This window comes from Hylobates moloch, unplaced genomic scaffold (assembly GCF_009828535.3).
Source record: "Hylobates moloch isolate HMO894 unplaced genomic scaffold, HMol_V3 SCAFFOLD_23, whole genome shotgun sequence".
In the NCBI taxonomy this organism is placed as follows: domain Eukaryota; kingdom Metazoa; phylum Chordata; class Mammalia; order Primates; family Hylobatidae; genus Hylobates; species Hylobates moloch.
In genome coordinates, this window is record NW_026652298.1 from 37,334,945 (window position 1) to 37,347,449 (window position 12,505).

At 45.3% G+C, this 12,505-nt stretch overlaps 1 protein-coding gene across 8 annotated transcripts in view; it reads right to left on the reverse strand.

Moving 5' to 3' along the window:
- The window catches only part of UBN1 (ubinuclein 1), a 35,024-nt gene that overhangs the window by 16,742 nt on the left and 5,777 nt on the right, over positions 1-12,505 (reverse strand). For 6 of the 8 annotated variants that reach the window (XM_032144602.2, XM_058433884.1, XM_058433879.1 and 3 more), the window contains exons 3-7: positions 8,003-8,089; positions 7,412-7,507; positions 6,904-7,038; positions 6,093-6,196; positions 4,963-5,401 (exon numbers count right to left, since the gene is read on the reverse strand). In XM_032144602.2, coding sequence (XP_032000493.1) covers positions 4,963-5,401; positions 6,093-6,196; positions 6,904-7,038; positions 7,412-7,507; positions 8,003-8,089 — 861 coding nt within the window. Of the gene's footprint in view, positions 1-865; positions 922-4,962; positions 5,402-6,092; positions 6,197-6,903; positions 7,039-7,411; positions 7,508-8,002; positions 8,090-12,505 lie in introns of all 8 variants that reach the window. The other 2 variants (XM_058433880.1, XM_058433881.1) reach the window with 2 other exon arrangements.

A 12,505-nucleotide genomic window follows, 5' to 3' on the forward strand; every position in this document is an offset into this window, starting at 1 on the left:
CGCCCAAAGTGCTGGGATTACAGGCGTGAGCCACCATGCCCAGTATCTTATTTTATTGAGATGGTCTCACTCTGTCACCCATTCTGGAGTGCAGTGACGTGATCATAGCTCATACAGCCTTGACCTCCCAGGCTCAAACAATCCTCCCGCCTCAGCTTCCCAAGCAGCTGGGACTACAGCTGCAAGCAACCATGCCTGGCTAGTTTTTAGATTTTTTTTTCTCACTCTGTTACCCAGGCTGGTCTGGAATTCCTGGGCTCAGGTGATCCTCCCACCTCGGCCTCCCAAAGTACTGCGATTATAGGCATGAGCCACCACGCCCTGCCAAATTTTCTGTTTAGATAGCCACTTGTACAATATTTCAGAAGCTTTCTATGTAATCTTTACGCAATCTTTAAAAATATTTTAAATAACATTATGTAATTTTAAAAAGTATTTTTCTGAAACCTTTTGAATTGCATAGACAATATCTCTGAGGGTCTGGCTTTATACTTAAGAGTCGACTGCGGCATTTTAAAGTAAATCTAATTAAAAGAGCAACTGGATATATATCTGATAGTCTTCCAAAAATAAATGGTGTCCCTCACCCCTAAGAAGAGACACTCTTACCCCAGAAGTTGTGTGAATTAATCAATCCTAAGTTAACTAGGAAATGAAGTTAAACATCCCAATCATGCTGGTTTATAAGAGTTCCAACAGCTTTTAATGTGCTGTTTTATTTATTCTAAGAAAAGTCACCTGTAGCCTTTTAGCACCCAGCTCAAAATCTTATATACTGTATCTTTTTTTGCTGAGTAGCAGAAAATCTGGCATTTTTTTTTTTAAAAGATCAAACAAGTTGTTTTGGTTTTTTTTTTCCCCCTACCTTATTCTCTTTGGATCCATCTCTCCCTGCACTTCTTGCGATGAGGGGTTCTAATCCTACAGGAGGGCAGAGCAGAACGGGTGACATGGGGTCTCTTTGATTCCTGCTCTTAGTATTGTCTCTATGTTATGCTTGACTAAAGAGAACCAAAATAGATCTGGGTTATTTGTACAGCCCGAGGCTGAGTAGCTGTCAAACTACCTCAAGACAATAACCCAAAGGAGCTTGTCAAACCTGAGCTTTGCCAGCACCTGTACCTGCCAACAACCAAGACAAAAGACACCATCAATGCATATTAAGAGGGCAGGGTAAGGCCATCAAATCACTGGATTCCCTGGGGCCTATACAAATGTACAATAGAAATCAGTAACAAAAAACAGGCTAATGTGAGAATGTAGTGAACGCAGCAGAGGCATCACCAAGGTTCCCTCTCAGAGGACCTCTTTAACATACACGAGTTTTCAAAGATATTTTTTAAAGTTTTAAGTACCATATTTAGTTAGAAGACATATCTAATTTCGCTTCCCAGAAAGAAAGTGTTTTTTCCCCTAAGGGTTCAATACACATGGGATGAGAATCTGCTATGTATTGTGGCAGAATACAAAACAGGAACACAGGCAAGGCGCAGTGGCTCACGCCTGTAATCCCAGCTACTCGGGAGGCTAAGGAACAAGAATCACTTGAACCCAGAAGGCGGAGGTGGAGGTTGCAGTGAGCTGAGATTGCAGATTGCACCACTGCATTCCAGCCTGGGTGACGGAGTCAGACTCTGTCTCAAAAAAAAAAAAAAAAAAAACAAAAACACAACAGCAGCAACAACAACAACAAACCAGGATCACAGATTCCTCCCACAAAGAAACTCTCCTCCCAAAGAGGTGCACCCTAGCTCCCTAATCCTTGGATCTGGGCGGCTCTTGTGATTTGCTCTGACCAAAAGTGTGGTGGAAATCATGTGACTCTAAGGCTAGCTCTCAAGGGCCCTGTGGCTTCCACCTTTCCCCTCTTGAGATGTTGCCCTGAGACCACCAAGCCCTGAAGAAGGCAGGATGAAACGCCAGGAAAGAAAAGCTCTGCCAGCACCTGGACAACTTGCCAGCTGAATGCAGCCATGAGCATGGGCCCAGAGTCAGGAGAAGCGAACCGCTATGACAAGGTAAATTTTGGGGGGTGTTTTGCAGACAGTGATAGAAACTGATTTGTGTGTCACCTAGGGCCAAGACGTAAAGTCTACCTAATCTTATAATAAAGAGAAAAGGGGGGAAAATTAGGGGTATAAAAAATAAAGTGAGAAACACAACACTGCTAATGTTCCAGTTACATACATCAGGTTTACTTTAAATTTTTAAAATGCGATGTCCATTTCAAGATCTAGGATGGACCCCTTATTAAGGATCCAAATATCAAATATCCACATGTGGCTTCTGGAATCATAAGCAATTGGTGTATACCAGTGCATTCTTTCCCTGGGAAGACTATCTTTCCCAGCAGATTCTCAGTGGGGTCACGGGTACCGAGCATTTGCACACACATGCAGGGACTCCAAGTGCCCCAAGTGCAGGGCCCTGGTCAGAACAGCGCACCTGAGGACGCTTCGGAGTAGCATTAAGCATCTTTCTAAAATAAGCCACCTTTTTAAGGCAACCATGAAAAGTGATGAGGGCTTTATAATATTATGTAAAAATGCAGGGAACAGTTATTCACAACTATAACTATAGCTGCATAAAAACATATACACAGAGGGTAGAAAAGAATATCCAACTAGAAATTGTTTTTCTATTGGCCGGACGGATAATTTCCATACACCTTCCACCCCATTTTTCAAAGTTTCTTAATGCTGTTATAGAAGGGCAATGTGAAGACTCGAATATCAACTTCACACTTGAATTGTATTTTCCAACCAGAACATCAGCCTCTCCTGGTCACCAGCTCCCCACCGGGACCCAGGCCCACCTTGACTATGGGATCCTGAACCCTGTGTTTGTTATGCCCAAGAGCTAACGGACACTTGGCAATCACTGAGGAGCGGCAGCTTGCCTAACAAGGTGTTTACTCAGCTCCGCTTTCTTGCACCACAGCCCAGTGCTGTTTCCGGTTATGTCATCTTGTTGCCACTAAATCTGTCCCCATCTCTTCCAAGAAAGTGAAACAGTAAGTTTTCACACTAGAACACGACCTATGGCATGAGTGGGGACACAGCCAAGAATTTGGTTTTGACTTTTCTCTAACGACCAGCTATCGTCACATAGACCTTAAATGATTTAACAAGACTTTCAGGAGCTATGAAACAATCTGATTACGAACCAGAGGATTAAAAAGAGCAACGAGTAATGTTTGTTTAACATGAATTCAGAGAGCAAATATAGGACAGCAGGCTCAAAAACACCAAGTCCAGATTCAGCTACTTCCACCTCAATGTCATACTAAGAGATATTCCACACCCCAACATCGTACAATTGACTTAAATCATTACATTCAAATACAATACTTGAATTTCTAATGCTGAACACAAGCTGACAAAGATGAGACAGAGCTTTGAATACATACCTTATTTGCTTTGTATACGGTGTTCAAATATTTTTTGGAAGTGAGAAAATCATTTTAGCAGTGGCTGACAATTTACCCTGCCCTAAAACACAAAGGATATTATGCCTAACAATGCTTCTGAAATACTGTAAGAATCACTGATTTAAAACCTACAGCCAGGCCGGGCGCGGTGCCTCACGCTTGTAATCCCAGCACTTTGGGAGGCCAAGGCAGGTGGATCACGAGGTCAGGAGATCCAGACCACGGTGAAACCCCATCTCTACTAAAAATACAAAAAATTAGCCGGGCATGGTGGCGGGCGCCTGTAGTCCCAGCTACTCGGAGAGGCTGAGGCAGAAGAATGGCGTGAACCCGGGAGGCAGAGCTTGCAGTGAGCTGAGATTGCGCCACTGCACTCCAGCCTGGGCAACAGAGCGAGACTCCATCTCAAAAAATAAATAAATAAATAAACAAATAAACAAATAAATAAAACCTACAGCTGTAGATTATGAGTGCCACTAGAGCTGCATCACAAGTTCTGATGCTAAAGGTAAAATGTTATTTTAACTTAAAGGTAAATGATATTACAACCAATGATCCATGCCTAGTTTACAGTTAGAAATATGTTACTTGAACAGACAATTCTCAGTGCTTAGGGATCAATTCCTAATCACTGGAGTAAAACAGCAAGAGCTGCTACATTCTAAAGATGGTAATGGTGGTTGGTTTGTTTTTTAACGGAATCTTGCTCTGTGGCCCAGGCTAGAGTACATTGGTGCAATCTCCACTCACCACAACCTCCGCCTCCTGGGTTCAAGCGATTCTGCTGCCTCAGCCTCCCAAGTAGCCGGGATTACAGCACGCGCCACCATGCCCAGCTAATTTTTTGTATTTTTAGTAGAAACGGGGTTTCACCATGTCGGCCAGGCTGGTCTCGAACTGCTGACCTCAGGTGATCCGCCCACCTCGGCCTCCCAAAGTGCTGGGATTACAGGCGTGAGCCACTGCACCCCGCCAATGGTGGGTTTTAATGGGACATGGACAGTATTTAAAATTAAGCTGCTTTTCATTCATCACATTTGAGGCATTGCTGTAATCACTACCTAACACTGAATACACAATGCAAGGGAGTGACTGAAACCTAGTGGCAACGAAGCATATACTCTATGTGTAACTTATATGTTTGCAAACTTTTGTGAATTTGCAAAACCTTCGTAAGAATTCTAAGATGAATCTCTGCCTCAGCTGCCTGCTGCTGCCAACATCATCCGTCTATCACATGAAAGAAAAGATGCTGTGTGGAAAACAAACTGACAGAAAACAGAGAGAACAATCTCCCCAGAAGAAAGCAAATTTTCCAGAAAAGAAGAAACCAAGAAAGGCCTAAAATGATGCCTGAGGGGCAAGGCTTACACTGTTTTCTCCCTCAGGATGAGAAGAGGGTTTGGAAAAAGCTGACATCTTAACTGCCAACTCACTAAGGGTTTCTCTGGGCGAGCTTCACGCAGTGCAGAACCAATGGCAATCTGCCCAAACTGCTTCCAGGAAAGCCCAGCCACACTGTGTCACCATACCTGAGCCAGCTCCTTAACGCGCTTCTCCAGCGGTGCTGGCAGGCCTTCGGGGAGAGAAGAGGGCTGCCTGAATTCCTGGTCCAATCCCACCCCAAGGGAATCACTTCCATCATCCATATCACGGAAGGGGCTTCCTTCTGGAGACTCACTGAGCAGATGCTCCAAGTCCAAATCCGTCAGCGAGTCCATGGCAGTGGCCGCCTGGAGCAAGTCGTTGTCCGAAGTAGAGCCAAAGAGTGAGAGCAAGGGGTCAGAGGCACCCTCCAGTTCCCGCAGGCCCTGAGCTTCCGCTGATGGGACCGCAACAGGCTTATGCTCCTCCTCCCTTTTTTTCTGAGCCTCTTTCTCTTTCTGAAATTTCTTTAGCATCTCTTTAACACTTAAAGCCCCAGAATATTTCTTCTTCTTCTTCTCCTTACTGGCATTGAGGGCTGTGAAGCTGCAAGAGGGAAAATGGTCACTCAGACTACAGGACACCTCCAAAGGGAACTCCACAGGCCTTCACCCCTGCTCCCAGGGCCATGGTCTCCAGAAGAACCTGTCACAGTCCACCCTGTCATTCCTCCTCCCTCCTCTTGGCATATGGAGCTCGTTCTTGCTGAGACCAAAGCTTGAGAGTTAATACAGGTTAGCAACACAGTGTCACGTATGCTAAATTTCCAACGGGTTTTTAGAAACCACTGCCAGGCTGAAATAAAAGGTTGCAAAAAGGGGCGGGGAGAGCAAGAAAAGTATTTAGAGGGAGAAAGCAGGAGCAGCAGAGAACAGCAGCAACTTGAAGAGCAGCTGGGGTGAGACCAAGTGAGGAGAAGGAAGCATGACCATAGACAACAAGGGAAAACAGCGGAGACAGAAGGAGAACTGGGGCAGAGAGGAGCACCCCGGAGAACAAGAAACATCAGCAGTCACACAGTGACAAGAATAGCTGCCAACACTGACAGTGGAACTATCTGACACACAGAGAGGTGAGCGTCTATGCCCAGAATGGCACTGCGGGAGGCGTGCGGGAGGACAGGAAGGCCAGGCCCTGCTGCCTCTTCCGAAGCTGTGGGGAGGAGGTGAGTCAGCTCCCAGTTGTCCTGCCCTAACAGTTCAGGCTTTATCCTAGCAAAGAAGCTGCTGCCTCTCACCCGGCTTTGGAAAACTTGGACTTTTTCGATTTCTTCTCCTTGTCATAAGTGTCATCTTTTTTCTTCTTCTTTATCTTCTCACCACCTTCCTTCAACTTCCGCTTCTGAGAATTAAAGACAAGGCACAGTTACACGGCTCCCTAACTCAGGGAGCAAGTGCACTACACGGCACTGGCCTTGCTCCGCCCGGGACACATCCTGAGACCTGTCTCATTTCCTTCATGAACAAAAGCTCTCAGATCGGTCCCTGGACCACAAACCCACAGCAGTCCCACCGACGGTGTCTCCTGGAAACACCCAGGGCTGAGACAACAGTAACCATTCTGGAGCCTGAAACCTTTCTAGTTTGAAAGTTACAAGTGGGCCCTACCTCTCATTTTAAACACATAGGCAGTGGCAGACAGGTTTTTTAAACACACCGATCCTAAGGCTGACTGGTTTCCAGCGGGATGGCAGCCCTGGGAACTGAAGTCCTCTACATGTTCACAGGTGAGGGTCAGCAAGGGTGGTACACATTCCCTCATTCCACACCCTTCCCACCCTGAGGCCACCTCCAGAAACGACCCCTGCTGAGCCTGCTGGGATGTCATGTGACGTGGACATGATGACCAAGTGCTGAACAGAGCCCCCACAGGCACGTGTCCTCATCAGGGCACACATGTAAGAGGCGAGCCATCGACCTGGCACGGCTCTGCCTTTCCACCATCCTCCTGAGCCGGCCAAGCGCCACGTATCCTGGCAAGTCACCTACTGATCTGATAGGGTCACGTCTAAAAGCATTTCTGAAATCCAAAAGCAAGCACATTCTAACCTTTGGAGATTTTTTCTTCTTTTCTTTAATGAAGTCATCCTCAGACTCTGATGCTTGTCTAAACTGCAGAGTTCCCGAGTTAATGTAAAATCCTCCATACTTCGTAGTCAAAGAAGCAGGAACAAGCTCATCATACTGAAGAGGGGAAACAAACTGTCAGCTCCAAGTTCTGCTTCTGCAGTCCGAAGGTGCAAAGTGGGTCTCGAGAGAGATGTGACTGTGTTCCTCTGCCACTTCCAAGAGCATGCTAAAACATCCTCTGGTCATGAATGTCTGAGCTACAAGGTGTTTTGGATAGATCTGGTCATCATTTTCTGAAGAGGGAACTAAGGCCCGGATCAAGAACGTCATTTCGTCTCTCATCAGTCATTTCGTCTCTCATCAGCGCTGCTACTGCCTCATGCTGGGAACAGGGCACGCCCGCTGACCCCACCCCCAGCTTCCTGGTCAGTATCAGGAGCAGCTACGGTGCAGTGGGTCTGACATGGCATTTTCAGTAACTACTTACCGCCTCAGAGTTATCGATGAAGGAATCAGATTCATCATAACCATACCCCATATCGATCAAGTCCTGTATTCGGTCTCTTCTACGTTTCTTTCCACCCTAAAATGTGAAAGCAACAGATTACATGCTTTTTGATAAACACACAGAATTAACTGTGGCCTTGAACTTCATCGGCTATGACTCAAAGAGGTAATGCACTAACTAGAACGGTCACTCTCTCACATACACACAAACCCCAAAACCTCCTTTCCTGGAAAACTTTTAACATAGAACATATTTGTATCTGTATAAAATGTCCTAGGACAGAAAAATGAACTAAATAGCTTCTTATGCTTTGTACCAAAATATTTCTTCTAAGGCGACCACAGGCCCTTCTCGGTTATTTGTCCAGTTAGCTCTTCACACTAGCTTTGCCATGCCCCTTTTCTGTACCTTAATGCGTTAGGTTTAATAACTGCTTCTATTCTCTCCATGCTTAATGCTTACTTCCAGATCAGTGTTTATTACATGATAATCCACTAAAGGAATACAGTAATGTGTGGAAACCTCTCCCACCCAATGAGGTTGTTTTGTTACTCAAGAGAGAAATCTTACGTATTTTTCTTCAAATTTCCGGGCAAGGGCCTCTACTTTATGCCTTTCCTTTTCTTCATCATTGAAAGGATCTGACAGATCTTTCTTCTGTAAAGAGATCGTTCAACAAAAAATAAGTCACAAAATATTCCCATGTTCTTATTCATAGAAACTTCACTGATTACTCAATACCTATATAAAAACAATGTTTTTCAGAAAAGGGCAAGGTAGAAAACATGCTACCATCTCATCAATGTTTATCTTAATTAAGAAAGTAAAATTTCCCTTAACGTAGGTTAATAAAACTTGATTGAATGCCTACAATCAACCACCACAGCATGAGGGGCTGCAGGACTCAAGACAGCAAAGGGCCTTTGGAAGGAGATGCTCAGTCACTACACAACCACGTTCAATAAAGTGGACTTCCTTCGTAACTCTAAAATTTTCTTCAGGCATTTAAAAACATTCTAAGAAAGACTCCACTGACTTCCAAAATAGTCAATGGCTCAAAAACGTGAAAATCCCACTGAATGTGGTGCAAGTTCTTGAGAGCCGTTCTGCCATACTGTTTAGAAAGGTCTGAATTTGCACTTCTCTCGGTGCTACCAAAGTTAAACTCAGGCTTCCAAGGCTTATTTCCATTTTATAAGCTTATTCTTTTCTCATCAAGCAAATTTTCCACAGATAAGCCTTAAGCTTTGTGACCAAGGAATCTAAAAAAAAAATTTTTTTTTTTTTTGAGATAAGAGTCTCTGTCACTCAGGCTGCAGTGCAGTGGCACAATCATGACTCACTGTAGCCTCAACCTCCCCAGGCTCGGGTGAGCCTCCTGCCTCAGCCTCCTGAATAGCTGGGACTACAGGCATGCAACACTATGCCTAGCTAACTTTCTTTTCTTTTTTTTTTTTTTTTTTTTAAGTTTTTTGTATAGATAGGGTTTCATCATGTTGCCCAGACTGGTCTCAAGCTCCTGGGCTCAAATGATCTGCCCATCTCAGCCTCCCAAAGTGCTGGGATTACAGGTGAGAGCCACCACACCCAGCCAGGAGCCAGGAATCCTAATTTTAATAAGACTCCTGTACCAAGTATGTTTAAGACTTCAAGGTAGACAGAAAACACTAAAGATTGTATGCCTATTTCAAACAAACTTTCTTATCTCACCCTCCCATCTCTGCCTATTGAAATACCACCTGCAACGGATCAGTTAAATGATTTGTGGTGTACACATACAATGGGATATTATAGAGCATACATCTAATGATCATACCACAAATGGGGAGTCTTTCAAACATACTTATCTGGATCTTCTAATTTTTCTACAACGATCGCATATAACTTGAGTGGTTATGTAACTGTAAGAAATCTGTAAGAAAACTGAGCAGCACTGGATTCTATGGAACGCTTTGCCAACAGCAGTCTTCCAATAACTACTATTTCCCGACTGTATGATGGAAGGTCCAGCTCTGTCCCAACACTAATTAGGATATAAGCTGTCTTCTTTCTAAGACCTCCAGGGCCTGTGTCGTACCAGACTTAAACAATGACCGCATTGTAATTTCTGTTACCTGTGGTGGTACCATTCTGTTAAAACATCTATAGGATGTTTGTTTTGAGGTTAGTATAGTGTTTTCTCTACATTTCTATAGTCCTCTGGGTCTAGCACAGTGCCTTTATACTATTAAGAAATGTACACTAAAAGAACTGCTGCACAAATGTGTCCGATTTTATTGTACTTTTAACACTGCAGAGTAGACCCACGACAATTTCGGAGTTCTGAACCCGAAGTCCAGGACTGAATCCTCTGAATTGGATCCAAAATTCTCTGTGTATCCTCCATGCATTTTTCTGCAGTGGAGAAGGGCATTTGTAGTCCCCAAAAAGGTGAAATCAGAGCACTGGAGTTCTAATTTCAGTTGACCTACTGATTTGGCTTGAACCCACGAATAAACACATTAACCAACCCCTGCTACTGTCTCTTCCTCTAAAGGAAGAAGATACCATTTCCCTGAAACAGGAATTATAAAGGGATTTGAAATTACTTTTTCTCATCCTGCCCAGTGGCCTTCATCCAACAGGCTGACCCTTGGTACAGACTCAATGGCCTCCATTCTGGCAATCAGGCAATCAGATCTCAATCAAGGAAACACTTTTTCTTTTTTGGTTTGGTGTTTTTTGGTGGGGGGAGATGGAGTTCGCCATCACCTATGCTGGAGTACAGTGGCATGATCCCAGCTCACTGCAATCTCTGCCTCCTGGGTTCAAGCAATTATCCTCTCTCAGCCTACTGAGTAGCTGGGATTACATGCATGCACGACCACACCTGGCTAATTTTTGTATTTTTAGTAGAGATGGGTTTTTGCCATGTTGGCCAGGCTGGTCTCAAACTCCTGACCTCCAGTGATCCGCCCGCCTCGGCCATCCAAAATGCTGGGATTACAGGCACGAGTCACTGCGCCAGGCCTTCCAGCCTTTTTTTTTTTTTTTTTTTTGAGACAGGGTCTTGCTTTCACACAGTGCGGTGGTGTGATCACGGCTCACTGCAACCTTGACCTCCCAGGCTCAAGCAATCCTCCCACCTCAGCTTTCTGCGTAGCTGGAACTTCAGGCATGCACCATCACGCCCAGCTAATTTCTGTATTATTTTGCAGAGATGGAGTTTCACTATGTTGCCCAGGCTAGTCTTGAACTCCTGTGGTCAAGTGATCCTCATGTCTCGGACTCCCAAAGTGCTGGGATTACAGGTGTGAGCCACTATGCCAGGCCAAGAAAACACATTTTTTTAATCTCAGGAAAAAAAGATTAATCCTTCTAACCAAAAATACCCTCCCAACAGCACACCTGTGAATAAGACCGACTGATCACTTGGCACTGAGGCATATTGCTAGAAACTTCACAACATGATTTCATTCTCATTCCACACTCAGACAACTGTGAGCCAATTACCAGCCTCATCTCCATTTCACTAAGAGCCACTCTAGAGACCAGAATGCTGCGAGTGTGGGGCCCACTTACCTTTTCCTCAGAGCCTAGCACAGTGCAAAGGTAGACATAGGTGCTTAAAAATGCTTTTCACGGGCCAGGCGCCATGGCTCACGCCTGTAATCCCAGCACTTTGGGAGGCAGAGACGGGCGGATCACGAGGTCAGGAGATCGACACCATCCTGGCTAACACGGTGAAACCCCGTCTCTACTACAAATACAAAAAATTAAACAGGCGTGGTGGCGGGTGCCTACAGTCCCAGCTACTCGGGAGGCTGAGGCAGGAGAACGGCATGAACCCGGGAGGCGGAGCTTGCAGTGAGCCGAGATTGCACCACTGCACTCTAGCCTGGGCGACAGAGCGAGACTCCGTCTCAAAAAAACCTTTTCAGCTAGGTGGTACTCAAATACCATACAATTCCATCCACATAAAATACAAAAATACGGCCAGGTGCGGTGACTCACACCTGTAATCCTAACACTTTGGGAGGCGGAGGTGGGTGGATCGCTTGAGGTCAGGAGTTCGAGACCAGCGTGGCCAACATGGTGAAACCCCATCTCTACTAAAAATACAAAAAAAAAAAAAAAATTAGCCAGGCGTGGTGGCTGGCACCTGTAACCCTAGCTACTTAGGAAGCTGAGGGAGGAGAAACACTTGAACCTGGGAGGCGGAAGTTGCAGTGAGCCAAGATTGCACCACCACACTCCAGCCTGGGTGACAGAGTAAAGACTTGGTCTCAAAAAACAAACAAAAAAAAAACAAAAAAAACAGAGGCCAAGCGCTGTAGCTCATGCTTGTAATCCCAGCACTTTGAGAGGCCAAGGTGGGTGGATCACAAGGTCAGGAGATCGAGACCATCCTGACTAACACATTGAAACGTTTTCTCTACTAAAAGTACAAAAAATTAGCCGGGCATGGTGACAGACTCCTGTAGTCCCAGCTACTCAGGAGGCTGAGGCAGGAGACTGGCGTGAACCCGGGAGGCAGAGGTTGCAGTGAGACAAAATGGCGCCACTGCACTCCAGCCTGGGTGCCTCAAAAAAAAAAAAAAAAAAAACCCACAAATCTAAGCAGATCTAAGCTGTTAGAAATCAGGGCAGTGGTTGCCCATGAGTATTGAGGTAGTCTTCCGGCAGGGCAGAAGGAGGGTTTCTGGGGTCCTGATAAATATATTTTGTGACCTATGTGCAGGTTACATGGGTGTACTGAGTTCATGAAAATCCATCAAGTTGTGGCTAGGTGCAGTGGCTCATGTTTGTAATCCCAGCACTTTGGGAGGCCAAGGCAGGCAGATCACCTGAGGCCAGGAGTTTGAGACCAGCCTGGCCAACAAAGTGAAATGCCATCTCTACTAAAAATACAGAAATTAGCTGGGTGTGGTGGCATGCACCTGTAGTCCCAAGTACTCGGGAAGTTGAGGCAGGAGAATCACTTGAACTTGGGAGGCGGAGGTTACAGTGAGCCGAGATCGCCCCATTGTACTCCAGCCTGGACGACAGGGCGAGACTCAGTCTCGAAAATAAATAAATAAATTAAAAGCAGTC